The 26,852-nt window shown below is 44.8% G+C and overlaps 2 protein-coding genes and 1 pseudogene across 5 annotated transcripts in view; 1 reads left to right on the forward strand and 2 right to left on the reverse strand.

The window, feature by feature from the left end:
- Positions 1 to 638: 638 nt before the first annotated feature.
- TPMT (thiopurine S-methyltransferase) lies at positions 639 to 26,782 on the reverse strand. 3 transcript variants are annotated; one of them, XM_032341206.1, is made up of 10 exons: positions 26,695 to 26,782; positions 25,405 to 25,462; positions 21,295 to 21,469; positions 19,619 to 19,711; positions 14,168 to 14,300; positions 11,170 to 11,222; positions 10,468 to 10,542; positions 5,484 to 5,569; positions 2,478 to 2,522; positions 639 to 1,137 (listed from the first exon to the last, which is right to left on the reverse strand). In XM_032341206.1, exons 2-10 carry the CDS (start codon positions 25,421 to 25,423, stop codon positions 1,025 to 1,027), a joined length of 792 nt encoding a protein of 263 aa, XP_032197097.1. In that variant the 5' UTR covers positions 25,424 to 25,462; positions 26,695 to 26,782; the 3' UTR covers positions 639 to 1,024. The 3 variants fall into 3 exon arrangements, with proteins under 3 accessions (XP_032197097.1, XP_032197096.1, XP_032197098.1); XM_032341205.1 differs by lacking the exon at positions 26,695 to 26,782 and adding an exon at positions 25,951 to 26,032; XM_032341207.1 differs by lacking the exons at positions 25,405 to 25,462; positions 26,695 to 26,782 and adding an exon at positions 25,951 to 26,031.
- Positions 11,345 to 11,476, reverse strand: LOC116589495 (annotated as a pseudogene).
- KDM1B (lysine demethylase 1B) overlaps positions 26,223 to 26,852 on the forward strand; it is a 60,799-nt gene continuing 60,169 nt past the window's right edge. Inside the window, exon 1 of one of the 2 annotated variants that reach the window (XM_032341195.1) lies at positions 26,223 to 26,356. The gene's annotated coding sequence lies outside the window, so the exon portion shown is untranslated. Of the gene's footprint in view, positions 26,357 to 26,614; positions 26,710 to 26,852 lie in introns of those variants that run through there. The other variant, XM_032341196.1, reaches the window with a different exon arrangement.

The following is a 26,852-nucleotide window of genomic DNA, read 5'->3' on the forward strand; positions in this document are numbered from 1 at the left end:
TTTAAAAAAGATTTTATTTATTTATTTGACAGACAGAGATCACAAGCAGGCAGAGAGACAGGCAGAGAGAGGGGGAGAAGCAGGCCCCCTACTGAGCAGAGAGCCTGATGCGGGGCTCAATCCCCGGACCACGGGATCATGGCCTGAGCCAAAGGCAGAGGCTTTAACCCACTGAGCCACCCAAGCGCCCCTCATATAAATTTCTTGGTCTTTTACCTTGAACCTTAGTAAAGTGTTACATGGCCCCAGTGTTTCTAAATTTCATAAAAGTATCCATTTCTCTGCCTATTCTGTTTCCTTAAGTTACATGCATTGCATTTACTTTTATTTTTACTTAAAAAATTACTTATTATTTTTAATTTATTTTTTAAAATTATTTTAAATTTTTAATTGTTTTTTAAAAGATTTTTTTAAAAGATTTTATTTATTTATTTATTTATTTAAAGATTTTATTCATTTATTTGACAGGCAGAGATCACAAGTAGGCAGAGAGGCCGGCAGAGAGAGAGGGGAAGCAGGCTCCCTGCTGAGCAGAGAGCCCGATGTGGGGCTCGATCCCAGGACCCTGAGATCATGACCCGAGCCGAAGGCAGAGGCTTAACCCACAAAGCCACCCAGGCGCCCCTAAAAGATTTTTTAAGTAATCCACACACCCAACGGAGGGCTTGAACTCATGACTCTGAGATCAAGATTCACATAGTTCCACCAACTGAGGCAGCTGGGAGCCCCTTTAGTTTTTAATTTATTTAAATTATACAACACATGCTGGTTGTAAAAAATTTCTTGCAATCTGTAAGTAAAACAGGTATATTCTTTGACCCCCTCCAATTATACTTTCCTTTCTAAAGGTAGCTACTTTACCAATTTAGTTGTATTCTTTTCTATAAAGTTATACACATTTGTGAGCAAAGATCTGTGATGTGATTTATAAACAATTTTTTTCAAGAGCCATCAGTATAGTTTCTTGCCTTAGCATAACCGTCAGCTGCCCAGTGTTGATATGACTTGTTATTACTTGTCTCATTTACTTTTCCGTACACAGATACAACTTTTCAACAATGTAGTCAATTCCCCAACTTTTATGTCGTTCTTCGAAAACATCAACCTTCTCAAGGCAATGAATGTTGCATAATGAGCCTGTAACAAGAAGAAGGGGAAACAAGCGAAATCGTTACTGAAGAAGGCATTAGAGGGGCACTTGAGTGGCTCATTTGGTTGAACATCTCATTCTTGACCTTGGCTCAGGTCACGATCACAGGGTCGTGGGATGGAGCTACCTGTTGGTCTCCGCACTCAGCATGGAGTCTACTTGTTCCTCTTCCTCTGTTCCTCTCCCTGCTTGCACTCACTCTCTCTCAAATAATACATAAAATCTTTAAAAAAAAAAAAAAAAAAGAATGTGGGTTGCCTGGGTGGCTCAGTGGGTTAAGCCTCTGCCTTCAGCTCGGGTCATGAGGTCATGATCCCAGGGTCCTGGGATCAAGCCCTGCCTTGGGCTCTCTGCTCAGAGGGAAGCCTGCTTCTCCCTCTCCCACTCCCCCTGCTTGTGTTCCCTCTCTCGCTGTCAAATAAATAAATAAATAAATAATCTTAAAAAAAAAAAAAAGAATGCAATTGGGGTTCTTCTAAAAACTCATCAAATCATTTTATAAAATTAGTGTTACTGAAGATTTTTCTTTTCTTTTTTTAAAGTTTTATTTAAGTGAATCTCTACACCCAATGTAAGGCTTGAACTCATGACCCTGAGATCAAGGGTCGGATACTCTTCCAACGGAGAGTATTTTTTCTTAAGAACTTATTTTTTAAGGTTTTATTTATTTTTTTTTTTAAAGATTTTATTTATTTATTTGACAGACAGAGATCACAAGTAGGCAGAGAGGCAGGCGGGGGGGGGGGGGGAAGCAGGCTTCCTGCGGAGCAGGGAGCCCGATGCGGGGCTCGATCCCAGGACCCTGAGATCATGACCCGAGCCGAAGGCAGCAGCCCAAACCACTGAGCCACCCAGGCGCCCCTTTAAGGTTTTATTTATTTGACAGAGACAGTGAGCAAGAGAGAGAGAGAACAGTGAGTGGGGGAGGAGGGAGAAGCAGGCTCCCCGCTGAGCAGGCAGGACCCTGGAATCAGGACCTGAGCCAAAGGCTTAATCAACTGAGCCACCCAGGTGCCCCCCCTTTGTTTTTAATGAAAATGGGGAAACGCTAAGGGCAAACGGACCTCTGTATTGCTATTACCACTTAGAACTCCTAAGACCCGAATGAAACACACATTCTGTGTGGAAGAATTCAAATGCCTCTCACACAAAAGCACAACCGCTTAGCTAAAAAGGCGTATGACAGAGATGGGTCCCTTTTCTGGGATAAAATATTCTTCAGTAAAAGGGTTTCTGACTTCCAGATTTTATAGAGTTCCAGAGACGAATCGGTGGTAACAGCTCAAATGGCTAATTGTTGACTTTATTTAAAATAGAAATAACTTACCAAATAATTTTTTGACTTCAGCATCCGGAACGTAAAATGGTGGACCTAGGTAAAAGAGAAAGCAGGTGAAGACGAATTTTTGCAGATCTAATTCTAGAGAGAAATTCTCAGAGCCCACTGCTCAGCTGATTTCCGGGATTTAGGTAGAATTATTCCATACTCAGCTTAATTCTTGGGTTGGTAAGGATGTGACTGATTCCTCTGCTACTTCCTTTGCACGTGTCATACCGAAGAAGTAGACTGGCTTACGCAGGGGAAGCCAGTGTTGGGTGCCCATCTCCAACTTATGTGACATGGCTGGGCCAGCCATGGGACTTGGGATCTTTTTAAATTTTTTTCCTTTCTCAAGTTTTAAAAAAATTTTTAAAGACTTTATTTATTTATCTGACAGAGAGAGAGAGAGATCACCAGTAGGCAGAGAGGCAGGCATAGGGAGAGGGAAGCTGAGCAGAGAGCCCGATGCGGGGCTTGAACCCAGGACCCTGAGATCAGGACCTGAGCCCAAGGCAGAGGCTTAACCCACTGAGCCACCCAGGCGCCCCCTTTCTCAAGTTTTTATTTAAATTCCAGTTAGTAAATATGCAGAGTAATATTCAGGTGTAGAATTTAGTGATTCATCATTTCCTTATAACACCCAGTGCTAATCGCAAGTGCCTTACTTAATAGCCATCACTCATCCCACCCGCATTGCCTCACCCCCCGCCCCACTTCCCCTCTGGTAACCCTCAGTTTGTTCTCACACTTAAAAGTCTGTTTCCTGGTTTCTCTCTCTCTCTCTCTCTCTCTTTTTTTTTTTTTTTTGCCCCATATGTTCATCTGTTTTGTTTCTTAAATTCCACATATGAGTGAAATCATATGGTATTTATCCTTCTTTAACTTATTTTGCTTAGCATTGTATCTCTAGCTCCATGAACACTGTTGCACATGGCAAGATTTCACTTTTTTATGGCTGAGTAATATTCCATCCTATATCTACATACCACATCTTCTTTATCCATTTATCACTCGATGAACATTTGGGATTTGGGTTCTTTCCAGAGTTTGGCTGTTGTACATAATGCTGCAATAAACATCGGGGTGCATGTATCCCTTTGAATCGGTATTTTTGTGATCTTTGGTTAAATACCGAATAGTACAGTTGCTCGGTTGTAGGGCAGTTTTATTTTTAACTTTTTTGGGCACCTCCATACTGTTTTCCAGAGTGGCTACATGAGTCTGCATTCCCTCCAACGGTGCACGAGGGCTCCCCTTTCTCTGCATCTTCGCTGACACCTGTCGTTTGATGTATTGTTAATTTTGGCCATTCTGACAGGCATGTGAAGTGATATTTCATCTTGGTTTTGATTTGTATTCCCCTGATGCTCAGTGATGTTGAGCATCTTTTCCTGTGTCTGTTGGCCATCTCTATGTCTTCTTTGGAAAAATGTCTATTCATGTCTTCTGCCCTTTCCTTAATAGAATTATTTAATTTGGTGGGTGTTCAGTTTTATAAGTTCTTTATAGATTTTGGATACTAACCCTTTATCAGCTGTGTCATTTGCTAGTATCTTCTCCCATTCCAAAGGTTGCCTTTTAGTTTTGTTGATGTTTTTCCTTTGCTGTGTAGAAGCTTTTTATCTTGCTGAAGCGCCAATAGTTCGTTTTTGCTTTTGTTTCCCTTAAGAGACGCACGTAGTAAGAAGTTGCTATGGTCAATGTCTAAGAAGTTACTGTCTGTGTTCTCTTTTAGGATTTTTATGGTTTCAGGTCTCACATATAGATCGTTTATCCATTTTGAATTTATTTTTGTGTATAGAAAGTGGTCCAGTTTCATTCTTTTGCATGCTGCTGTCTAGTTTTAGGGACTTGGGAATTTTAAAATCAGAATGAAGTTCATTAACAAATTCCTTGGCATTTCCTTCATCTTCTGGAGTATTGTTTTCCGGTGACTCCTACAGTCAATCACTCTCTACACATCCCTCCCACTTTGCTGCAGGCCATTTACTTTAAAGAAAATTTAGCTTCTGCTCCTTTCAAGAGCTATTCTGAATTCCAGCCCCAGACAGAGCCTGTTGTGTTTTCTGCCCACAAGCCCTGCCTTAAGCTTCCTGTTCAGGAACTGAATTTAAATCAGATTAGCAGGGTTGAGGTCTGTCTCCATTAATTTCCATTTCCATCTGATTGTTCCAGACTTCATTATGGACACTAGGGCTCATCTTTTAATGAGCTTTTAAGATCTGATTTACTCAAACAGAAAAAAACAAAACAAAACAAAAAAAACCTGAGCCTATGTAATTATTTATAAAAAGCCGCACTTTAAAAAAAATTTAAAAACTGTTAAAAAATCAAAAAGGTGATTTTTACAATAAAAGTCTATGTATTTGGTTTTCACTTCTTCCTGGAAATAAAAGATCAGTCATGGCAAAGGTTAAGCCTACAACATTGAAACCCATCAAAAGGAATCCAGAAGAAAACCTCACTTTGATGAGTTCAAAACAACAATCATTATTAAAGAACACAATAAATTGTAAAATTTCAGCAGTAAAAAGCCATAATAGTGTGGGGATTTTTCTGCACACCTCCTATCGCTGTACATCCATGTCTCACCCGTTGTCCTAGAGGCGGTGTGTGTGTGTGTGTTTGCGGGCGTGCACCTAACACGTCCCCCACAGCGGGGATGAAACATACAGGCTATATTCAAGCCGGGCAAACAGTCTCTCTTCCTCCTACTCCAGAGTTCATGAGACCTCGCTTTTATATTAGGGCCATCCATTTCTCCCTGTCTTGTATAGTCTGAGCTGGGAACCGTAAAATGAAACGGAAGACAAGAAAAATGTATATCAAGTGGGAAGAGGGAAAAAAGGTTTATAGTTTCCATTTACCCAAACCAGACTTTTCTTCCTGGGTAAAAAAAAGCAGTATTCTTCCTGTGATCTAAATTGGGAGCCAGTAGTGCTATCCGTGTCATAGAATTAAATCAGGAAATAAGGGAACATCTTAGAAAAAGAAAAACAAAAGAAACTTTACCTGCGTATTTAGTGGGATCATAAGAAAGAATAGCCAAGAGGTAGCGAAACCCTTTCCTCGTTAGGGACAGCATGACATCCACATAGCTGAAAAGAACACAACAGGGTAAGGGGTTACATTTCTCCATAAAGGCAAAGCCTGCCGGGGGTGAGAGGCAGGGAGGGGAAACCAGGTTCATGGCCCTCTGCATGACTGAGTTTCATTCTCGTAACAAGCCCCTGAAGTCAATAACAATATCCAGGGGCATGTGTGAGAAGTACAAAACACAACCCCTTTCCTCTATCACGTTGAAGAGGGACAAGACTAATAAACGCATCCTAAATGTCAGAAAGAGTCAGCAAATTCCATCACCTGCCTTTGCTGGGCAAGAGTAAAGACAGGACTCAAACGGGGGTGGGCTTCCAGAGCCCATCAGATCGGAAGATGTCACCTATAGCCAAGCAGAGACTCCTTCCAGCCTGATGCGGGTCTCTGGACACACACACACACAGCACTAAAGCTCTGGGGCAGGGCGTCCCGGACCAGGCTGGGGACCAGTCACCCCAGCATTGCTGGAACCAAGATGCCTGAGTTCTAGCCTCAGAGCCCGATTTGGGAGGTCTGCTGTAGGGCCTGGGATGCTGCAGCTTCACAGTATCCTGGGGAGCTGGTTATTGGTTATTGATAACAATATCCAGGGGCATGTGTGAGAAGTACAAAACACAACCCCTTTCCTCTATCACGTTGGAGAGGGACAAGACTAATAAACGGGGCCACCTGGTGGCTCAGTGGGTTAAGTTTCCGACTGAAGTCATGATCTCAGGGTCCTGAGCTCGAGCCCCCTTCTGGCCCCAGGCTTAGTGGGGAGTCTGCTTGGGAGTCTCTCTCTTTCCTTCTGCCCCCCCCCCATAAATAGATAAATTAAAAAAAAAAAAAAAAAAGACAGACAAAAAATTCAAGGGAGTATGAAATCAAAGCCCAGCAAATACCACATAAACCCTGGGTGCTATTGGCCCAGTCCTTTGTGTAGGTGTCCTGGGTGCACGTGATGCCACGTCCTGGCCAGGTCTGATGGGTTCAGAACGGGGGCACTGCCTGGGACAGGGCCCATCAGCACAGTGACCGGGAGCAGAACCTGGGCCCCGTATAGAATGTGGAGTTGGGCCAGTCTGATGACTGTGCTGGGAAACGGAACCGAGAGCCCCAGGAAGGCGGTGCTGGTTAGCTGTCGTCACTGTGCTGGAGCTGGAGCTGGAGCTCTCGCGGGGTGTGCTGGTTGGCCCTGGGGGTTGTTAGAAGTCAGACATGTGGGAGCACAGGTGGAGGAGGTGGGGAAGCCGAATGGCCAGGGCAGGAGGATGGAGGAGACGGGCACAGGGAGGCAGAGATGCCGTGAGGGACAGACAGACAGAGACGGACAGCCTGCCCAGCTCTGAGGGAAGCGCCTTGGTTCCAGGCACTCGGATTTCTGCTGGGCTTAGATGAAGCGTGACCCCTGCCCCAGGCTCTGTGAGAAACTGGGGACGGAGGGGCTTACATGGGGGCTAGGAGTGTGGGCTTCACCAGATGCCAGGGCTCGAAGCTCAGCCTTTCCACTTAGCGGCTACATGAGCTTGACACATTCTTAACCTCTGTGGGCCTCAGTTTCCTCATCTGTAAAATGGGGCTGAAACTAGGAACTGACTCACAGGTTGTGGTGCCTATTTGATGAGTTGACACACATGAGGTGCTTAGAACGCTGCCTGGTGTGAGGTAAGCACCCAGGTTAGTTTTTGTTGTTCTCTTCAGCTGACTCCCCCAGTTAGGGCTGGCTCGAGGGGGTCACACCTCCTTCCAAGAGAAAGTGCTGGACCAAAGTAAACTTTTGAACAAAAAACCCTGGGGCATCTGGGTGGCTCAGTCAGTTAAGCGTCTGAGGTCAGTCACAATCGGTCACAATCTCAGGGTCCCACATCGGGCTCCCTGCTTAGCGGGGAGCCTGCCTCTCCCTCTGCCTCAGCCCGTCCCCCATGCTCATGAGTGGGCTCTCTTTCTCTCTCAGTAAATAAATAAAATCTTTAAAAGAAAAACCTTAACTTTCCGATGATTGTTGGTCTTAAGAAGAAGGAAGAAGTGGGGCACTGGGGTGGCTCAGTCTGTTAAGCACATGACTCTAGGTCTCACTTAGGTCATGATCTCAGAGTCAGGAGACTGAGCCCTGTGTTGGTTTCCCCCCTCAGTTCTGCTTGAGGCTCTCTCTCTCTCCCTATGCCCCCCCCCACCCGCTCACACTCTCTCTCAAAATGAAAAAAATAAATCTTTAAAAAAAAAAGGAGGAGGAAGTGCCGTTCCCATGAAGGTGATCCGTCAGACTGGTTTGGCCGGGTTTCCTGGGACTGACACACTTCCTTCCCTCTGGAATGCAGACTTTCTCAACCATTTTCCAAAAAATTCAGAAAAATGAGAGAGGTTTGCCCCAGCGATTTATGTCAAGCCAGAGAGCTGAAGGGCCCAGCAGCAAACAGCTCAGGACTTGCCTGCGTGCCGTCAAAGCAGGTATTAATGACAGGAATGAGATACAGTTCGAACATGCGAAGTACCAGGACGAAGATAAAGAAACGTATTTTTCTGCTGGCTTGACAGAAGCTGTTATTCTGGTAATGAAGGCCAACGTGTTCTCAGGTGTGCTTGGGGCTGTGCTCACACACACACACACACACACACACAGGGCTGGGCTTCGAGAAAAGAGAGAGGAGGAACCCTGAAGGACACAGAGACTGTGACTAAGCTAGAACTGAACGCCGTAAACAAGACTTCTAGATGGGTCTCACGACTCGTTGTGGTACCACTTAGATGGCCTTTATGTCTAGGACAGAGGAGGTGGTCGTGGCTGGTAGGAAACCGTGGATTTCCTTTGCTCTGAGTCTAGTTGTCTTTCGTTCATTTATTTGACAAGTGTTTGTTTAGCTCCTACTATGTGCTAGACATAGACGGTGCCAGCTGAGGGGGGGAATTAGACAGTGTGCCTGGTCTGCCCTTCAAGTGAGCTCTGTGACTTCCAATTTGCTCCCCTCCCTGTGGATTTGAGCCCACAAATCAAAGCCCCTGCAAGGACTAATTAAAGACAAGGATAAACATCGTCAGGGAAAGGGAAACACCAACAAGGGTAGACATCCAGCAGATGTGGGTTCAGTGGACATACGTGGTGTTTTATGGAAACAAAGCTGCTGCATGGGATACTGTGAGTTGCCAAAGCACATGGACGTCACACAAGAAATGCAAAGCAGATGTTGAAATGTGATGTGGATGTCCAGCTGAAGACCAGAGCTGGAAAGAGAACAAGGAGAAAGGCAGGTACCAGGCACGATTTGTTCCCTCATTTCCCTAACATGGGCACAGTGTGTATTTAGAACATGGCAGGAACTTAGTACATGTTTGTTGAATGACTGAATGAAAGTAACAGAACTGAAGGGCTCAAGAAAGAAGCAAGGGTAAGGGACAGGCAGACACAAGCAAACGCTGAGGATGGTCCCTTAGGGAATGATGGCCTCTAGGAGTGTGAGGAAGGGGAAGCTTCCAGAAGGAGGAGAAAGAGGAGGAGTGGCGACAGAAAGAAAAAGGAACACAGGAGTGTGAATTATCACTGAAGGAAAATATATATTAAGAAAATGTGTGCGGCTCTTGGGTAGCTCAGTGAGTTAAGTGTCTGACTCTTGAGCTCAGCTCAGGTCCTGATATCAAGGTTGTGAGTTCAAGCCCTGCATTGGGCTCCAGGCTGGGTGTGGAGCCTACTTAAAAAAAGAAAAAAAGAAAAAAAAAGAAGGAAAAGAAAATATGGCATGAAGGGCACATGGCTGGCGGTCTCCATCAGTAGAGCAGGGGACCTTTGATCTTGGGGCTGTGAGTTCAAGCCCCACATTGGGGTGGAGATTACTTAAAATCTTTAAGGAAAAAAAAGAAAATGTGGCATGGTCTTCTTAAAGAAGATTAGGTTTGGCAATCGGCTTGATTCATGAAATAATTAATTTTTAAGAAATAAAAATTTCATTTCACTGAGGTGGATGCAAGCCTTTGGACATGTGTTAAGAGTTGGCCTCCATCCCACGATATAATTCAACATTTATATACTCTCTCCAAGTAAGTACGTGAGTGATATTTGGATTGGAAAGTACCTAGGAATGGCCATGTTTTACGCTGTATGCTTTCTCATGTTTTAATTTTATTTTCTCATAAGAGTAAGTGTGGTAAGAATGGTCAAACACGTCAGTAACCAAAGCTCTGACATAACGGCAGCTAATACTCAGACAGCTATGGAGAATAGCCAGGCACTTTCCACATCCGTCCTCCCCTTTAATCCCCACAACTTCCGCAGGGAGAATAAAGCGGGATGGTGAGTGCGGGCTTCGACCAAACTCCCCGGGTCTGAGTCTGGATTTTGTTGCGTGCCAGCTGCCTGACTTCGGTCAAGCAACCTGATCTCTTTGACCATAACTCACGCCCCTCGCTGGGCTGCACGCTCCATCCTTCCCCATCTGTAAAATGGGAACAACGGGGCATATGTCCCACAGGGTTGTTTGGTCGATTGAAGCTGTTGATAGAGTGTTTCAAGCAATGCCTGTCACATGGCAAGTGCCCCAGACAGGTGCCAGGTGAGGTCAGTGGAAGGGGGGGGGGTAGGGGAGGGGGAGATAGGGGAGGGGGGATAGGGGAGGGGGTCCCTATTAGCAGACACTCCGCCATCTTGCAGAGGAGTCAACAGAGAACTTGAGTACTTGGATCAAGGCAACACAGCTTGGAAGGGACAGAGCCACAAGCCTGTACCAACTCCCCATGGCCACAGCCAAATCCTATCTTTTTTACACAAAGATGGTACTTAATTTAGGTCTTCTAATTCCAGATACAAGAAGCTGTTTCAAACTAGTGGAAGTCTTAACTGATTTTCTGGAGCTCACGAAAAGTACAGCACGTCAAATGAAGAAGGCCCAAAAGGGAAAGCCAGCGTCATTAAAGAAACCAAATTACTAACCGCTCACGATCGCCTGGGTTCACAGCAACTAATGCTCCTCTATCCCAGATCCGGTCAAATTTGTCAATATTGGCTCTAGCAAGAAGAAAAAGAAACAGAAATACATCTTACATAAGAAAAAAACCCGAGTCTCGAACAAGCAGCACAGCGTCCCTAGCGGCGCGTGTTGGTATTGCACCAGCTGTCAAGGGATCCGGATCTCTGGCTGCTTTCCCCGCTTCTGCAGGGATGCGTGAATGTGGGTGTGAGGAGCTCCTTCCAGCTTTAGGAGCTGGTGGCAGTAGCCTCCCCCTTCTGCTCTGACTTGGGAGCGCAGAGGAGAGCTACAGGGCAATCTGTGACAACCCACTCCCAGACTCCCGAGGAAGCACCAGGGCCTTTCAGGAGGTAAGACCACCTTCTACACTTCGAAAGTCCTTTCTGTAACCGATCAGGTGTGAAGCGAAGACACTGTCTTGCTCTTCCTTCCTTCCCCCGCCCAGCCTGGAGTCATAACAATGTTCTCCATATTTTGGAAGCTATCCAAGGACGAAGCTATCAAGTGTGCAGACATGGTAGGCTGTGGTCCGAAGAAGTACAGGCCGGAGACTCCCATCCGTGCTACCCCGACTGGGCGAGGGTCAGCAAAAGCCTCCCCTAACCCCAGCACTGCCTGGTGAACACTCAGGGCATTCAAAGTACAGACACAGGATTCAGTCCTACCTGGGAAGATCAAAAAGGTTGCAACAGTACAACGAAATGTTCCCTTTAGAGCTCTGTAATGAAAGTCAAGGAAAAAAAAAAGCTGTTTAGTTAGGAGCTACCTGGGTGGTTAAGGAAAGATAAGAGGGGAAAGGCATAGCAAAGGTGGTGGGGAGAGAATATGGAATGAAACATGAAGAATACAATTGTAGCAAGGAATTTTTTTTAATGGGAAATAAAATAAGACCTTACTATAAATAATTTTTATTAGCAATAATCGCGCCTCGGATAAACCTCATTGGCTACGATACTGCCACTGCGCAAAGCTACTATAAATAATTTTTATAAACAGCGCTGTTTTTTTTACTTTCGTTGCGTTTGTTTGGTTAGTTGGGGTTTTGGTTTTTTGTTTTTTGGTTTTGGCCTGTCTGAGGTTCTTTGGGATCCACTCAAAGAGAAAAATCATAGAGAGGTTAACCCTGAAGATGAGTTAGCAATTATTTGGGGGGCTTGTTCTGTTTTAGCGATATTGACTTTAGCAGAGTCCTGATGTTTTGACACTGTTAAAGGTAAACAAACGAGTTAACCAATGACCAGGCAGGCTGATAGAGGAAAGTCAGATACTTTGAAAGGCATTTGTGCAAAGTACAGTTGTGTGGACTCCTGGCTTTTCTCTCTTTCATTCATCAGCTAGTGGGCGTTTATTGTCTGAGCCCCTGGTGGACAGAACCACCCTGGGTTCTAGGAAGGGGGTGCGGATCTGATGCAGGCTCTGCCTGCAGTGAGGACAGCCTAGTAAAGCAGAGAGGTGTGGGCGGGAGATGCATTAAGGACCGGATGGCCTGGGCTGTTCTGGTTGTGTGCCCGGGGAACTTGGGGACTCAGAAGATGGAGCAGGGAGCTGCCCGGGGAGCGTCTGCTAACATTACGGGGGGGAGGGGGGCTGGGAGTGCAGTCCAGGGGCATAAAGGGACATGGATTCAGCTGGGTCCAGGGGATGTGAGAAGCCTGGGGGCTGGGGGCTGGGTGAAGGACAAGGAAGGAGAGGTCAGGACATGCACGTGTTGGATCGTATTCTGAACTGAGGCACCAACAGTGGTTTACAAGTTGAGGAAGGGTCTCTGAAGGCCAGTCTGGAAGCACTGTGGGGGGTCCACCGGGGGGGGGGGGGGGGCGAGGTGGCAGAGAGCACAGCCGGTGAGTCTCAACTCTGGGGAGCTTTAAACAGCATTGATGCTGAGCCCCACCCCTAGTGATTCTGATTTGATGGGCCTGGGGTGAGCCCTGGGACCTGGAGTTTTGTAAGAGCCACAGGAGGCCTTTGTACACGTGCCCCCCGAGGCTGAAAACCACTGCTCCAGGACTGGTGTCTTTGGACTGAGTTAACTCCTGGGAAGATTTGAGAACAGGGTGGAAGGAAGCTGTACACTAAAGCACTATTAAGCCTCCTACTGACCTGCAATTAGTTTCAATATTTAGAAAACAGAGTACCTTGTGAGAGATTGAATGTACCAACAGACGATGGCCAGACCCTGTCGGACTAGAGAGCTTGGACCGACTGCAGCAGCCAGCCTGGGAAGCCAAGCCACAGTCTCTGCTCGATGACGTGTCCGTGACTGCCAGCCTCCCTAAATTTCATCACCTTTCCCTCTTCCAACCCAGGATTAACCAGAGAAAGCCAAATACAGTCCCCAAATCAATCCCACAGGATGCCCCCTCTCTTTAGCTTACGTCTGGCCTCCCTGGTGTCCGCAGCCTCCAAATGGCCTCCCTGTGGTTTCCAGCACAAAGCTCTCTCACCCCCTGCCTGCCTCTGAGCTTTTTCAGAAGCTGGCCCCTCCAAGAAAACCCAAAACCAAAAAACTAAAAAAAAACAAAAAACGGCCTTGCTTGTTCTCATTTGAGTGGTCTTTAATTCCCACATTCTTACCCCAAGCAGGCAAAGCATTCCTCTGGCTCGTTGTGATCACAGGATGAGGACAACTCCCAGACCGATCACTTCCAGCCCAAACGCCACCCACGGCCCCCCAGACAGAAAGCCATTTGCCACCTACACCTTCGCCATTCCATAGTTCTCTTAAACTCATCCATTTTCTTTTTAAGTGATTTCTGTGCCTAGCATGGGGCTCGAACTCACAATCTAGAGATGTAGAGTTTCGTGCTGTAGCCACTGAGCCAGCCAGGGGCCCCAAACTCATCATCCTGAGAACACAACTCATTTTCTCTTCCCCTTCAGCTTGTTTCTCTTTTATTCTCTGCGGTCCATTCCAGGCATCTGGGCTGGAGATGCAAACTCGGCTCCCCCTTCATCCCCAGTCAGTTAATCCGAAATCCTGCCCATTTGACATCCTAAACATTGCTTTGATCTGCCTGTCCCTCTATATGCCCTATGGCCCTCCGAGAGCAAGCCTCCGAGAGCTGTTCCCCGGACCTCTGCTCACAGCTTCCCATCTGGTCTCTCTTCCTTGAGGCTGCAAGGATGGTTCGTCTCAAAAGAAAAATCCAGCCGAGTCATGCTCCTCCTTAAAATTTTTACCGCTCAGAATGAAGGACCAGCCTCCCAGGGGATCTGAGACCATGCCCGGCTCCTCGTTGCTCCCATTTTGCCCTTTGTCTTTACGCTTAGCTCTGTGTATGACAAAGAGCTTTCCTCTGTGTTTTTCTTCTCTCCTAAGCAAAGATAGTCTTTAGGGCATGGATTGTGTTTTTATCTCTTCAGTGTCTTACGCAGGGTGTGGCATAAGACATTCTCAGAAATGCCTGTTTATAAATTTAAAAAATCAAACAAACGCAAACCAAAACCATGAGTATAGACGGACTTTGATATCAGCTGTTGTATACATCTGTGCGTGTCTGGCGATCACCTATCTTTTTCAGCCCTAGCTCCTTAAACTCTGTAATGTCCCGGTGAATCCATGTGGGAAAGGGGAGTCACGTGACACTTGTCTAATAATCCATGCTAAGAAAAACCTTTCTTATGGGGATATGGAAATCAGTATTTACCAAAAACAAGACAAACCTTGAAAACTTTGGCTCCAGGAATTTCCGTGATGGGTTCCTCTGAGTAAGAAAGATTCTGCTCTGTAAAAAATTCCCGTATCCCAAGTTCACTGATTTCCACACCTACGACACTGTGTCCTAGGTCTGCAAACCTGCATGAAATCATATATTTACACTTACATTTTTATTCCAAATACAGTACTAAATAAAAGGGTATAGCCCTATAAACATTAATTTCCCTTAACTTTAAGGGATTTGTATGAATTTGGGGTCATAGGGTTTCACAGAACTTGTAGAGAAGTGGATCTATTTATTCTGTAACTTACTAGTACATGGAATTCTGAGAAACTGACTTATATGACTTCAGGAAAAATTAAAAATTTGGAAAACTAATACCTTAAAATGTTGATCTTCTTACAAATGGGTTTGATTAGAAGAGTTTCTAATTTAAAAGCATCCTATGGGATTTTTTAAAAAGACTTTTGTTTATTTGAGAGAGAGCACAAATTGAGGGAGAGGCAAAGAGAGAGGGGGAAGCAGGCTCCTGTTTGAGCAGGGAGCCTGACATGGGGTGTGGTCCCAGAACTCTGAGATCATGACCTGAGCCGAAGGCAGGCGCCCAACCGACTGAGCCACCCAGGCTCCCTGTATCCTGTGGATTAGAAATGCTTTTCAGTTTCTCTAAATCAGCCCTGCTCTTCAAAACTTTCTGTGCTGATAGAGGTGTCTGCACCTGTACCATCCAATCCAGCAGCCAACCACATTGGCTAGTGGCACTGGAAATGTGGCTATTGTGATTTAGTTTATTGGTTTTTTTGTTTTTCGGTTTTTTTTTTTTTTTTAGATTTTATTTATTTATTTGACAGAGAGAGAACACAAGTAGGCAGAGAGACAGACGGCGGGGGGGGGGGGGTAAGCAGGCTCCCCGCTGAGCAGGGAGCCCGATATGGGGCTCAATCCCAGGACCCTGAGATCATGACCTGAGCCAAAGGCAAAGGCTTAACCCACTGAGCCACCCAGGAGCCCCTAGTTTATTGTTTTATTTATTTTTTTAAAAGACTTTATTTGAGAGTGCGCATATATGCCAAGAGCGGGGGGTGGGGGAGAAAGAGCCGAGGGAGAAGGAGAATCTCAAGCAGGCTCTGGGCTCAGTGGGGCTCCATCTCTCGACCCCGAGATCATGACCTGAACCAAAATTCAGAGTCAGAGGCTCAATGAACTGAGCCACCCAGGTACCCCCAGTGTGACTTAGTTTAAACTGAAATAGCTACATGAGGCTAGTAGCAGCCGTGCTGGAGAATAGGGCTCTAGGACATTAGATCCATTTTTACAATCTTACAATTTCTATTTACCAACAATAAACACTACCCAGAAATTTATCTAACTGCCATTTGCAAATAACTTGTGTTTTCCTGGTAAGCTTTATAATTATAGAAGCCACAGTTGTGGGATCCTGGACTCCAGAGGAAATAGTGTTAGCGACACAGCACTGATTTTTGTCAAATTAAATAAACACAGTCAGTTCTGCTATAATGCAACATAGGCATCCCTAAAAATCATTATGTTATGCAAAATCAAGCCATAAAAATCAAAAGGTTTATGGAGAAAAGGGAGGGTGGAGCACAACATTGAAAAACTCTGTCACAGAGGAATATTACTCAGCCATAAAAAAGAATGAAATCTTGCCATGTGTGACAGCAGGAATGGACCTAGAGGGCATTACGCTCTATGAAGTAAGTTAAACAGAGAAAGACAGATACTGTATGGTCTCACTTGTGTGTGGAATCTAACAAAAGAAAAAACCCAACCAAGCTCATGGATCCAGAGAACAGACTGGTGGTTGCCAGAGGTGGGCGTCGGGGGTGGTCAAAACAAGTGAAGGGGGGTCAAAATTCCCAGTTATGAAATAAATAAGCCCCATGGGGATGTAATGCCCTGCTTGGTGACTACAGTTAATAATATTTGAAAGTTACTAAGGGAGTAGATCTTAAAGTCCGCATCACAAGAAAAAAAAGTTCTGTAAGTACAGATTTACAAATACTAAATCATTATCTTATACACCTGAAACTAACACAATGTTATATGTCAATTATGCTTTAATTTAATTTTTAAAAAATATTTATTTATTTGACAGAGAGATCACACGTAGGCAGAGAGGCAGACAGAGAGAGGACAGGGAGCAGGCTTCTTGCTGAGCAGAGAGCCTGATGCGGGGCTCGATCTCAGGACCCTGAGATCATGACCTGAGCTAAAGCCAGAGTCTTAACCCTCTGAGTCACCCAGGCGCCCCTAATTTAAAATTATTTTAAAAAGCTGTTACACATTTGCCATCACTTGTCTCTGTGAATCAGGATTTTCTCAAAAATATACAGTTACACTTCAGAAATAACCTGAATAAATAATGCATAAGGTGGGGGGGAAACAACCCTGCCAGTGCCACATTAAAAAGAGGAAAGAGGGGGGTGCCTGGCTGGCTCGGTTGGTAGAGCATATGACTCTTGATCTCTGGGTTGTGAGTTCAAGCCCCATGTTGGGTGTGGACATTACTTTTAAAATAAAATCTTAAAAAAAGAGAGCTCCAGAAACCTAACAGAAATGGTAGTAGGGTATTTTAACCCTGTTAAATGGTTACAAAATATATAAATACCCCAGAGTGTTGGCAGGGCTGCAGCTTGTTAGTTACTGTGCACTGTAGGGGGTAGGGGGGATATTACTGGGACGTTTGGTGGCTGGGAGGGGCTCACAGCACACAGATCAGCCTAGGTGTCCAGGAGCTGCTGGAGGAGTGTGCCAGGGAGTGTCCTATCCCTTCACATTAGGCTGCGTTCATCTGCGTGTGGTTTTCTGCTCTTACCTCAAGCTTCTTGCACACAAAATGACACATAAGCGAATGTGAAATTCACATCATGCTCAAGTTGTTCCCTGACTTATCAATGCAGTCGGATTGAAGTTAGCATTTTCAGAACAAGAGGTAGAGGGGAACTGATTGTACCTCTTGCCCACACAAGACTATCACTTTCAACAAGGTCAGAGCATAAACTGTTTACAGTTCTAAAATAGACACATTAATAACTTGCCTAAATTTGTAAGTTAACATACAGGGAATATCTTTTAATGTCTTATTTTATTATTTACTAATTTATTAAATAATTGAGTTTTTTATTTTATTAAGTAGGCTCTATGCCCAATGTGGGGCTCAAGCTTATAACCATGAGATCGAGGGCTGCATGCTTTTCCAGCTCAGTTAGCCAAATGCCTCCACCTGAGGACAATTTAGTATTTTTTAATTCTCCATACGAAGTTACCCAGACTGGCTGTGAGGATTTTTTTTTTTTTTGAGATTTTATTTATTTATGTGAGAGAAAGAGAGTGAGAGAGAGAGAGCACAAGCAGGGGAGCAGCAGAGGGAGTGGGAAAAGCAGGCTCCCTGCTCAGCGGAGAGCCCTATGTGGGGCTCAATCCCAGGACCCTGGGATCAGGACCTCAGCAGAAGGCAGACACTTAACTGCCTGAGCCACATAGGCACCCTGGCTGTGAGGATTTTTATTTACATTTGAAGATAAAGGCAGAGCCCATTAGAGACTGACATAGGCTGAATTATGTTGGACTACATTGTCCTAAGGAACAAAAAAAAATAAAAACCCTAAAAAAACTAAAAACAACAACAACAACAACAACAAACCCAAAAAACCTGGGGCGCCTGGGTGGCTCAGTGGGTTAAAGCCTCTGCCTTCAGCTCAGGTCATGATCTCAGGGTCCTGGGATCGAGCCCGGCATCTGGCTCTCTGCTCAGCAGGGAGCCTGCTTCCTCCTCTCTCTCTGCCTGCCTCTCTGCCTACTTGTGATCTCTGCCTGTCAAATAAATAAATAAAATCTTAAAAAAAAAAAAAAAAACCTAAGGAAAGATGTTAAACATTTTATTTTAATGCTGTTGGGCCTCATCTCATAGATAACTATGAGATTACATCTGTTACATTGACAGACCATAAGACACAAATTAGATACATAAATGGAAAAACCCTCTGATACAAAAGCTTACCTACCATTGTAATGGCTTAGTTCTGGTGTTTTTGTTACAAATGACTTTAGATCCCAAGAACATTTCCACACATGTCGACACATTTCGACAAGCACATTTGATTGTCTGTTTTATCATTCCATTTCCTAATCTTGTCTCTAAACCTCTGCTAGCCCTCCCATTGTTAACACTTCACAACAGAACAGTAAGACAATCTGTTTATAGAGTTAATGTTTTCCCTGCAAGTAGTTTTCAAAGAACTCTTCTAGTCCAGTGAATCAGGGAAGCGTAAGTCTAGTGATATAGTTTAAATATTAATTTCGTGGCCACACCAGAATCTGAGGCCACCATGGCCGTGTCCCAAACGCTCAGCTACGAGTGGAGCACGTGGGTGGGCTCCGTGTAAGAAGGCCACATCTGCCCTGGAAAACCAGCTCCAAACGCATTCGGGTTTTTCTGGGGCAGCCACCTACATTTATATAGCAAACAGAGCATTTCTAAGTTACTAGATTTTTCATATACTAATCTCTTTTATAAATACTTTGAAATGTTCTTTCCTGCCTAATGGCCAAAATTCTCAACATTCAAGCTTATAAATTAGTGGTACATCTTGGTGTGTATAATAGCATCTGTGCAGGGTACCTGGGTGGTTCAGCCGGCTAAGCCTCTGCCTTCAGCTCAGGTCATGATCTCAGGGTCCTGGGATCGAGGCCCGCATCGGGCTCTCTGCTCAGCAGGGAGCCTGCTTTCCTCTCTCTCTCTCTGCCTGTCTCTCTCTCTACTTGTGATCTCTCTCTGTCAAATAAATAAAAAAAATCTTTAAAAAAAAAAAGAAAATGATTGCCGCGTTTGTGCCTTCAGGGTAATCTGTAGTAATGGTGGCTTACTAAAGCTAATTCTCTTCACAGAGAATTACTCACAAGAATTACTTTCCTCATCACTGGTTTTATAAAAATGATTCTTGAAAATAATTGCCTATGCACTCGTAGTGGGAAGGAAGAGCTACATTGAACCATGGTCTACACGCTGTCTTGCCAAAGAGTTATAATTCATTTTGAATTTTTCTGCCCACCTCCATTAAAAATATCTAAAATTAACTCAGCCAAGTTTCTAAACTACCTACAAAAATGAAACTGTATACAAAGATGTTGCAGATATAAGAGAGAAAGCTGGTCCTCTGTACCCCCTGAAACCCCACCATTGGTTCCAAACTATATATTTTTTTTCCTTAGAAACCCAATACAGAAAGACAAGACCACACCAGTGGTTTGTGTTGTGTCTTACTGTTTGAGAATATTATCTCTATGAACCCATCAGTGATAGTGTATTGAACATAAAGAATCCCGGTGCATTTCCTGAGCGTGGGATTTTTAAACCTACATCCTATTAAATATTCACCCAACACATTTGCCATCAAGAAAAGAAAGTGTATGAATGCTTATTTGCTCTTACCATTTCATCTCAACCGCTTTTCCACAAAGAGGAAAAAATACTCTCAGTCCGTTCCCGCCCTTAAGGAAAGTATCCAAATGCTTCTTTAATAGCCTGGGGAGGAAAAAAATATATTTTTTTGTTTTCGTTAGCCCAGTGCATGGAGGAAAGGACTATACTCAGTTGACGTCAAGTACTCATCATAAATCATCTCCCTGAATATCCCCACAACTTTACAGAGTAGAAAACATTATTCTTCTCTCCAGTTTATATATGAAGGAAGAGGGAGGTTAAACGACTCACTTAGTCCCGTAGCTAGTGAGTAGGGAATCTGAGTTGGCCCTGGGGCTTTCCTGATTAGTAACCTCAAGTTGTTTTTTCTTGTCGTTTTGGAAATTCTTTAATTTTCCGAAAGTGTATGGGTGAGAGAGACAGAGAGAAAGAGAGATGGGGAGCATCTGGACTCAGCGGAGTTTTCAACACCTGTTATATGGGAAGCTCTGTAAACAGGTGCCAGGGTCTCAGACCATGAAGCTCTGAGAAGTTTAACTCTGTAGTTAATTCCCTCCGTGGAGATGTGGCTCTTCTAAGGTCACCCACATGACAAAGATAACCCATAGGATGGCTCTAGGGAGATGCCCAGCTGCCCCTCAGTGTGCAGGTGTGATGATGATGACAATGACGATGATGATGCCGTCCCCTGGAAAGTCATGGCGGTTGCCTTGAACAAGCCTGACTGCTTTACCTAGTGCTGGCCCAGATATACCGCTACTGTCCAGAGCCTTGTACTACCGATCCATTGTTCAGCATCCTAGCTCTCGTAATCACCTCTCTCAGCTTCTCCTCCGCCACCACACAGATAACACTTTGCATCTGAACACATACTGTCAGCAAGCAAAGTCAGGACACCACCACTTTTCATGGGGCACCTGGGTGGCTCTGTTGATGGAACGTCTGCCTTTGGCTCAGGTCATGGTCCCAGGGTCCTGGGATGGAGCCCTGCATCAGGTCCCCTGCTCAGCGGGGAGTCTGCTTCTCCCTCTCCCTCTGGCCCTCCCCACTCATGCTCACTCCCTCTCTGTGTCAAAAAAAAAAAAAAAAAAAAAGAAAGAAAGAAAGAAAGAAAAAAGAACAAAAAAAGAACACCACTCTTCAGTATAAAGAGATATATACATAAATGCAGGCTTCTGCTGTATATATAAATATGCATGACCAATACCCAGATGCTACAGGGCCCTAAAAGAAAGATGTATTTCATAAATCTGAGACGCCTGCACATGGAAGTCACACTTTTATTTATACACCCTGGGAAGAGAGAAGATTGCCCATCAACCTGTGACGCGGCAGACACGCTGAAATGTGAAAAACTAAACATGTGCTTCGTAAAAGTCGTCCAATAACAGGTCCCTATATTACTATTTCTATTTCCAAAGTCAGTTTCTTTCTTTTTTTTTTTAATATTTTATTTATTTATTTGACAGAGACAGAGATCACAAGTAGGCAGAGAGGCAGGCAGAGAGAGACGGGGAGGCAGGCTTCCCGCTGAGCAGAGAGCCCAATGTGGGGCTCGATCCCAGAACCCTGAGATCATGACCCGAGCGGAAGGCAGAGGCTTTAACCCACTGAGCCACCCAGGCGCCCCGCCAAAGTCAGTTTCTAATAAAGCATTTCTCTGTCATAAACTGAACATTTCTTACTTATGCCCTTGCTCCTGATGGAATCCAATTTTGCGGCTCACCCACTTTTCTTGCCATTCTTCCAGAGTCAATACTCGATCTCTCTGTGCCTCTGGGTCAGGGTACTCTTTAGCATCAAGGAAAGTTCTTGTACCCTCCATGGTTCCCGAGACGCCTTGCCAGAGAGCTCCAACACCTGTACCGAGAATATTCGGATCACTGTCATTCAAGGGCATGGCAATTCTATTGATGAATGAAATACAAACCTATTGTCCTTAGCAGTCTGGCTTTTAAAATTATTTCCACATCCAAAGAAAAGCCATCTGAAAAATTACTTTTCAGTGAGTCTGATGGTAGAGGCACACCTCCTATTACATATTAGGAAGGATCTCTAAATAAATAGAATTATATCTTAATGTTAGAGTCCTTAGGGCTTAAGTTTTTTAAAAGGAGAGGAGAAAAAAAAAAATGGAAGAAAGAAAGAAAGAGAGAGGCAGGCCACACTTTATAATTTTTGTAAGCTTAGGATTTTCTCTAGCATCTCACTCTTTAGTTTTTAACATTTCATTTCAAGCTGACTTCTTATTTTTTAGCCATTGTAATGCATATAACTGAAAGAGATTCAGAGTTGTGAAAATAGCAGCCCCCATTCGAATGAGAAAGGCAACCATCTTGAACTCTCTTAGCTGAGTCTAGAAATCTAACTCTGTATCTCAGAATAGAATGCTTATTTTCTATCTTCTTGATTTTTCATTTCTAGATAACATGGAGAAATGATACCCATTTCGCTCTCCTTCAACTTCCCAACACACATGCCGCCTTCTCATTTTCCCCAGCCTTTCAACATAGACACAGCCTATTTATTTTCAAAGTTTATTTATTTACTTATTTAAGTAAGCTCTCCAAACAACGTGGAGCTCAAACTCCCAACCCCAAGATCAAGAGTCTTGTGCTCCTCTGACTACAGTCTATTTTTGATTAAATATTTGGGGTACACATGACTATGACCAGGTAAATACTATTGAGAGCTAAAGCACATAGTATTCTATGATTACTTTTCTTTTTGTGCACAACTTTTTATTCTGTAGTTAACAACTCAACTGCCTTGCTTTTTCCTTCATAAAATTCCTGTGTACTTGTTACCAATTCAGCTCCAAGTTCCACCAGTTACCCCAATAACCCTATCAATACTCTCAATCTCTTTGATATCAGATATTCTACCAAATCACCCTCTTGGAGGAGACTTTCCAGAGACTTCTGACCTGGGTGCTTTCCACACTCAGTGCATAGCTAGCATTCTCTCTCTCAATCATCACCCTAAAGATTTCTTTATCTTTCGATGAATCTCCTGATTCTTCTATCCTATGTTTTCCTCTTTTTTTTTTTTTTTTTTTAAACTGTCCTTGCACTGGCGAAACATGACCTCCAACAGCTTTCTGAGAAAGGGGCATAGGAAAAAAGGTTTTTGTGACTTTGCATATCTTCATACTATTCTCAATCCTTGATGTGTAGTTTTGCTGGGTATAGAATTCTCCATTAGAAATCATTTTTTTCCTCATAATTTCTAAAAAGTCATTCCATTGTCTTCTAGCTTCCAGAGATGTTTCTTAAGTTCAAAGCATTCTGATATAGTCTATGAGGCCAATATGCTTTTCTCTCTCGCAAGGCTTTTCTTTGCCCCTACTTTTTTCCAATTTCATAATTCTATGCTTTCTTTTTTGTTTTTTGTTTTCCACCATTTTCCTGAGTTCTTTGAATCTGGAAGGTCATATGCCTCAATGCTAGAAAAAATCTCGAATTATTTAGATGATTTATGTCCCTCATTTGTTTCTATTTCTTTCTGGGACCTCTTTTATTCTGGCAGTAGAACCTCATGATGTAGTATTACAAATTTCTCATATTTTTTTCTATTTTCCAGCTCTTCATCTTGTTGCTCTATTTTCTCAGAGACCACCTTAATTTTTATCTTACTACCTTTCTATTAATTTCTAAATAAAATTTCTTTTTATTTGCCTTTTCTTTCCCGCCATTAAGTCTTTCATTTTCAAGAGTATATATGTATATATATATATATATATATATATATATATATATATATTAAAGATTTTGTTTATTTATTTGATAGAGATCACAAGTAGGCAGAGAGGCAGGCAGAGAGAGAGAAGAGGAAGCAGGCTCCCCGCAGAGCAGAGAGCCCGCTGCGGGGCTTGATCCCAGGACCCTGGGATCATGACCTGTGCTGAAGGCAGAGGCTTTAACCCACTGAGCCACCCAGGCACCCTAAGAACATATTTTTTTGTTTCTGATGTTCTTTTTATATTATTTTCTTATTTCATATATAGAATGGATATATTTTCTCTTTTCTACATATACTGCTGCTTACAAGTCACTTTTCCTGTTAATTTGTCTTCTGTCTTTCCAACTACTGACTTTCCTCAAATGCCCAGAAATTATTATTATCCGTTCCTATTTAAGAGTAGTACTGAAAAGCTGATTAGATGTTTAAGTATGTGGGTGGGCTCACTGACTATAAGCTTCATTGTAAGGATAAGAGTGGATTTTGTGTGGAAACCCAGATGTTGTTGTTGTTGTTGTTGTTATTATTATTATTATTATTATTATTATTATTATTGACGGGTCAGACTTTCCATAGATGGCTCTCCCAACCACTATTGTAAGGATCAAATCTTAGGGCCACATGAGGAAAGGACAGAAGTGAGAGAGGGTCCCAACATTCAGTTTATCTGTGTTCAACTAGTCTCCATTTTCAGTATGGTACTCGAATCCCCAGCTATATATTTGTCTCTCTCCTGCCCAGAGTCCTTACCTTCTGCAGGGGATAAAGCCTGCCCCCAAACTCTGCTGGTGCCACAAGAGACAGGCAGTTACCTTGTTGTGGGAAGTTGGGAAAAGGATCTGGGAATTTAGCCTTTTCTGAAGCAGAATTTCAAGCAATGTTTCTAGTTTCAATCATACCCTTCTACGTCCTGGAGGAAACTCTTCTAATTCCTGAGCATTTGGGGATTCTATAATGCAAACAGGGATGTTTATTGGCTGTTCCCATTGCTAGTTTAGAATTTAGCTTTCTTCAAAATCCTTTCTTCAAAATCCTTTTCCACTTGTCCATGTGCTTTCTAGATTTCAAAATTTTATTGCATTTATCTTCTCATCTGTTCTCTCTACCCTAGTGGTTTATGCTTTAAAAAAACGTTGTTGTTCTAGTAGGGTTTCAAGAGGGTGTGAAAATAAATATGTGGGTTTGATGTCCTATCCAACCATTTGCATTTTCAAATAATTTTCTCATAGTTTCTTTTTTGCATGGGAAAATGCACACAAAGGAACTGAGGGAAAAAAAAAGGACACCTAAACATAACTTCAAATCTATCTGAAGGTATGAGGAAAATGTCTGTCCTTTCAATGGGAACTCTGTAATACTAAGGACAATATAACTTGATTAATTCTAACATTCCCTTTGAATCAGTGAAACTAATTTGGTTTAGATTATACTAGCATGGTATTATAGGCAGATCTAATTTAATGATTTATCAGAGAATCGCACACATCACCTACAAGCAGGCATTTCAGGAAAAGTTCCCTTTACTGCAAAATTTGGTTCCAGGGGGCTTAGGAGTTAAGGTAAAGCACCCCCCCCCCACACTTTGGGAACATAAATTCTCTTCTCTGAAAATATTTGTCAATAAATGATTTTGCAAGGTCCTGTTGATGTCAGGAAGTGACTCTCAGTTATCTAACAGGTCAGAGCCAAGTCTCTGATTATATTGAGCAGGGAAAAGCGAAAGAATTACAGTTTTCCCATCTACATCTTCAGCCAAAGACTTTGGAACCTGAGCTCAAGGATTCATAAAGCAGTTCTCTACTTAAAACAAAAGGGAAGCATAATTTCAACACAGAGCCAGGGCAATCTGAAATTAGACAATTCTATCCCTTTCACACAAACTAGAAATGTAAGTTAACATCATGTACGTAACTTAACCACTTAGCGGTTCTAATAGCATCTCAATGTGTACTTGCCCGCGTGCTTTTTGAGAGAAAGATAAAGCTTCTTTCTATAAAAAGCTAAAGGTGCAAGTTATAAGAATCAGGAAAGGCGAAGTTTACAGCTGTTCCTACCCATACACGGAAGGAGCATCCTCTTTCGATGGACTCTCAAGTCCGGTTTCCTCTCTCACTTTTTCAAAAAAAAAAAAAATGTTTCTGCTTTAGATTTATTTTTAAATGTTGTCAAATTGAATAATAACTTCTCTAAAGTGCGCATTTTGAGTACGGCTCAGTGAATTTTTAGATATGCATACACGTGCCTAACAACCTTGGAGCAAGACGGAATATTCACAGCACCCCGGTTCCCACTCCCCCACCCCTGCCCCCAGAGCATCACTCACTATTTAGCAAGTACTTCTCTTATCTTAAAAACCACTAATACAGAACGATGCTTTGGGTGGGGGGGGCACTTTAAATCATGAACTCAGAAAGGTCATTCATTGCTCGACCTTGTTATTCCCAGATCCCATTCTGCTTCCTGAACCCCATTTCAGGGCGCGCGGATTGCCGGGCTGCCTCCGCTCATCAGGACGCCCCAGTCCGGAATCCGATCCCAGGCTCGCACCTAGGAAGTCGTACCAGCTCTCCCGCGCCCTCTCTGCGCCCAGGGAAGCCTACCTCGCGCTGGGCCAGCAGCCTGCAGCTGGTTCCGGAGCCGCCGCGGGCCCCCAGGGTCGGGCCCGCGCGCCCCGCTCCCGCCCCGCCCCCGGGCCCGCCCCCTCCTCCCGCACAGACCCCGCCCCCCGCCCCAGGCGCCCCGGCTTGCGCAGCGGCGGAAATGGCCAGGGCGGGGCGAGCGCCGCGGCGGAGGCGAAGGCGGGGACCCTACTCCTCCCTGGTCCCGCCGGCTCCTCCCACCCCGGGTCACGCCGTGACAGGGGCGGAAGCGGCGGCGGCGGCGGCGGCGGCCGAGCGGGGGCTGCGGCTCGCGGCGCGGATCCTGCTGTCCTGTGCGCGCGGCGCGCGGCTCCGGAGGGGCGCCGGCAGCCCCGGGCGGCGCGCAGCGTCTCGTCCGCGCTCCCAGGTGCGGGGCACGCGGCTCCGGGGGCGGGCGCGGGGGCGGCGGCGGATTTCGGGTGACAGCTCCGCACAAAGCGGCTTGGCTGGGGTGCAGGCTGCCCTTCTCCGTCTGTGCGGCGCCCCTCGGCCGGGTGGGAGGTGCAGCGGTGCACCGGGGGCTGCCCCCGCCCTCCCCGGAGCAGATGGGGGGTGCGGGGTCTGAGGGAGGAGGGGGGATTCCTGGGCTGGCGTGCGGCGGCCACGGGGTTCCCCGACCCGGCGCGGGGTCTGAGGGTCTCCCTGCGCGCCCCGCCAGTGCCTCCTTTCTGTGCAGCGGCGCCCTCTCGTCCCGACTCCGCGCACCTCTCCGGCGCGAAGGTGAGCCCCGGAGGCTGTTGCTTCTCCGACTTCGGGGAAGAGACGAGAAAGCGCTTCGGAGGGCGAGGCGGCTGCCGCCGGCGCCGGGAACGTGGGGGCTCCCTCCTGGGGACTGTCAGAGCCCCGTCACCTGCGGAGTGCGT

Source organism: Mustela erminea, chromosome 4 (genome assembly GCF_009829155.1).
Source record: "Mustela erminea isolate mMusErm1 chromosome 4, mMusErm1.Pri, whole genome shotgun sequence".
NCBI lineage: Eukaryota > Metazoa > Chordata > Mammalia > Carnivora > Mustelidae > Mustela > Mustela erminea.

What these genes read in the sequence shown, in the direction of transcription:
- TPMT (XM_032341206.1), bottom strand. An exon ending in AAAGCGGTTGAGATGAAATG is followed by an intron (nt 14,301 to 19,618) that starts GTAAGAGCAAAT and finishes GATTTCATGCAG; the next exon opens with GTTTGCAGACCTAGGACACA. An exon ending in CTGGAGCCAAAGTTTTCAAG is followed by an intron (nt 11,223 to 14,167) that starts GTTTGTCTTGTT and finishes CTTTCATTACAG; the next exon opens with AGCTCTAAAGGGAACATTTC.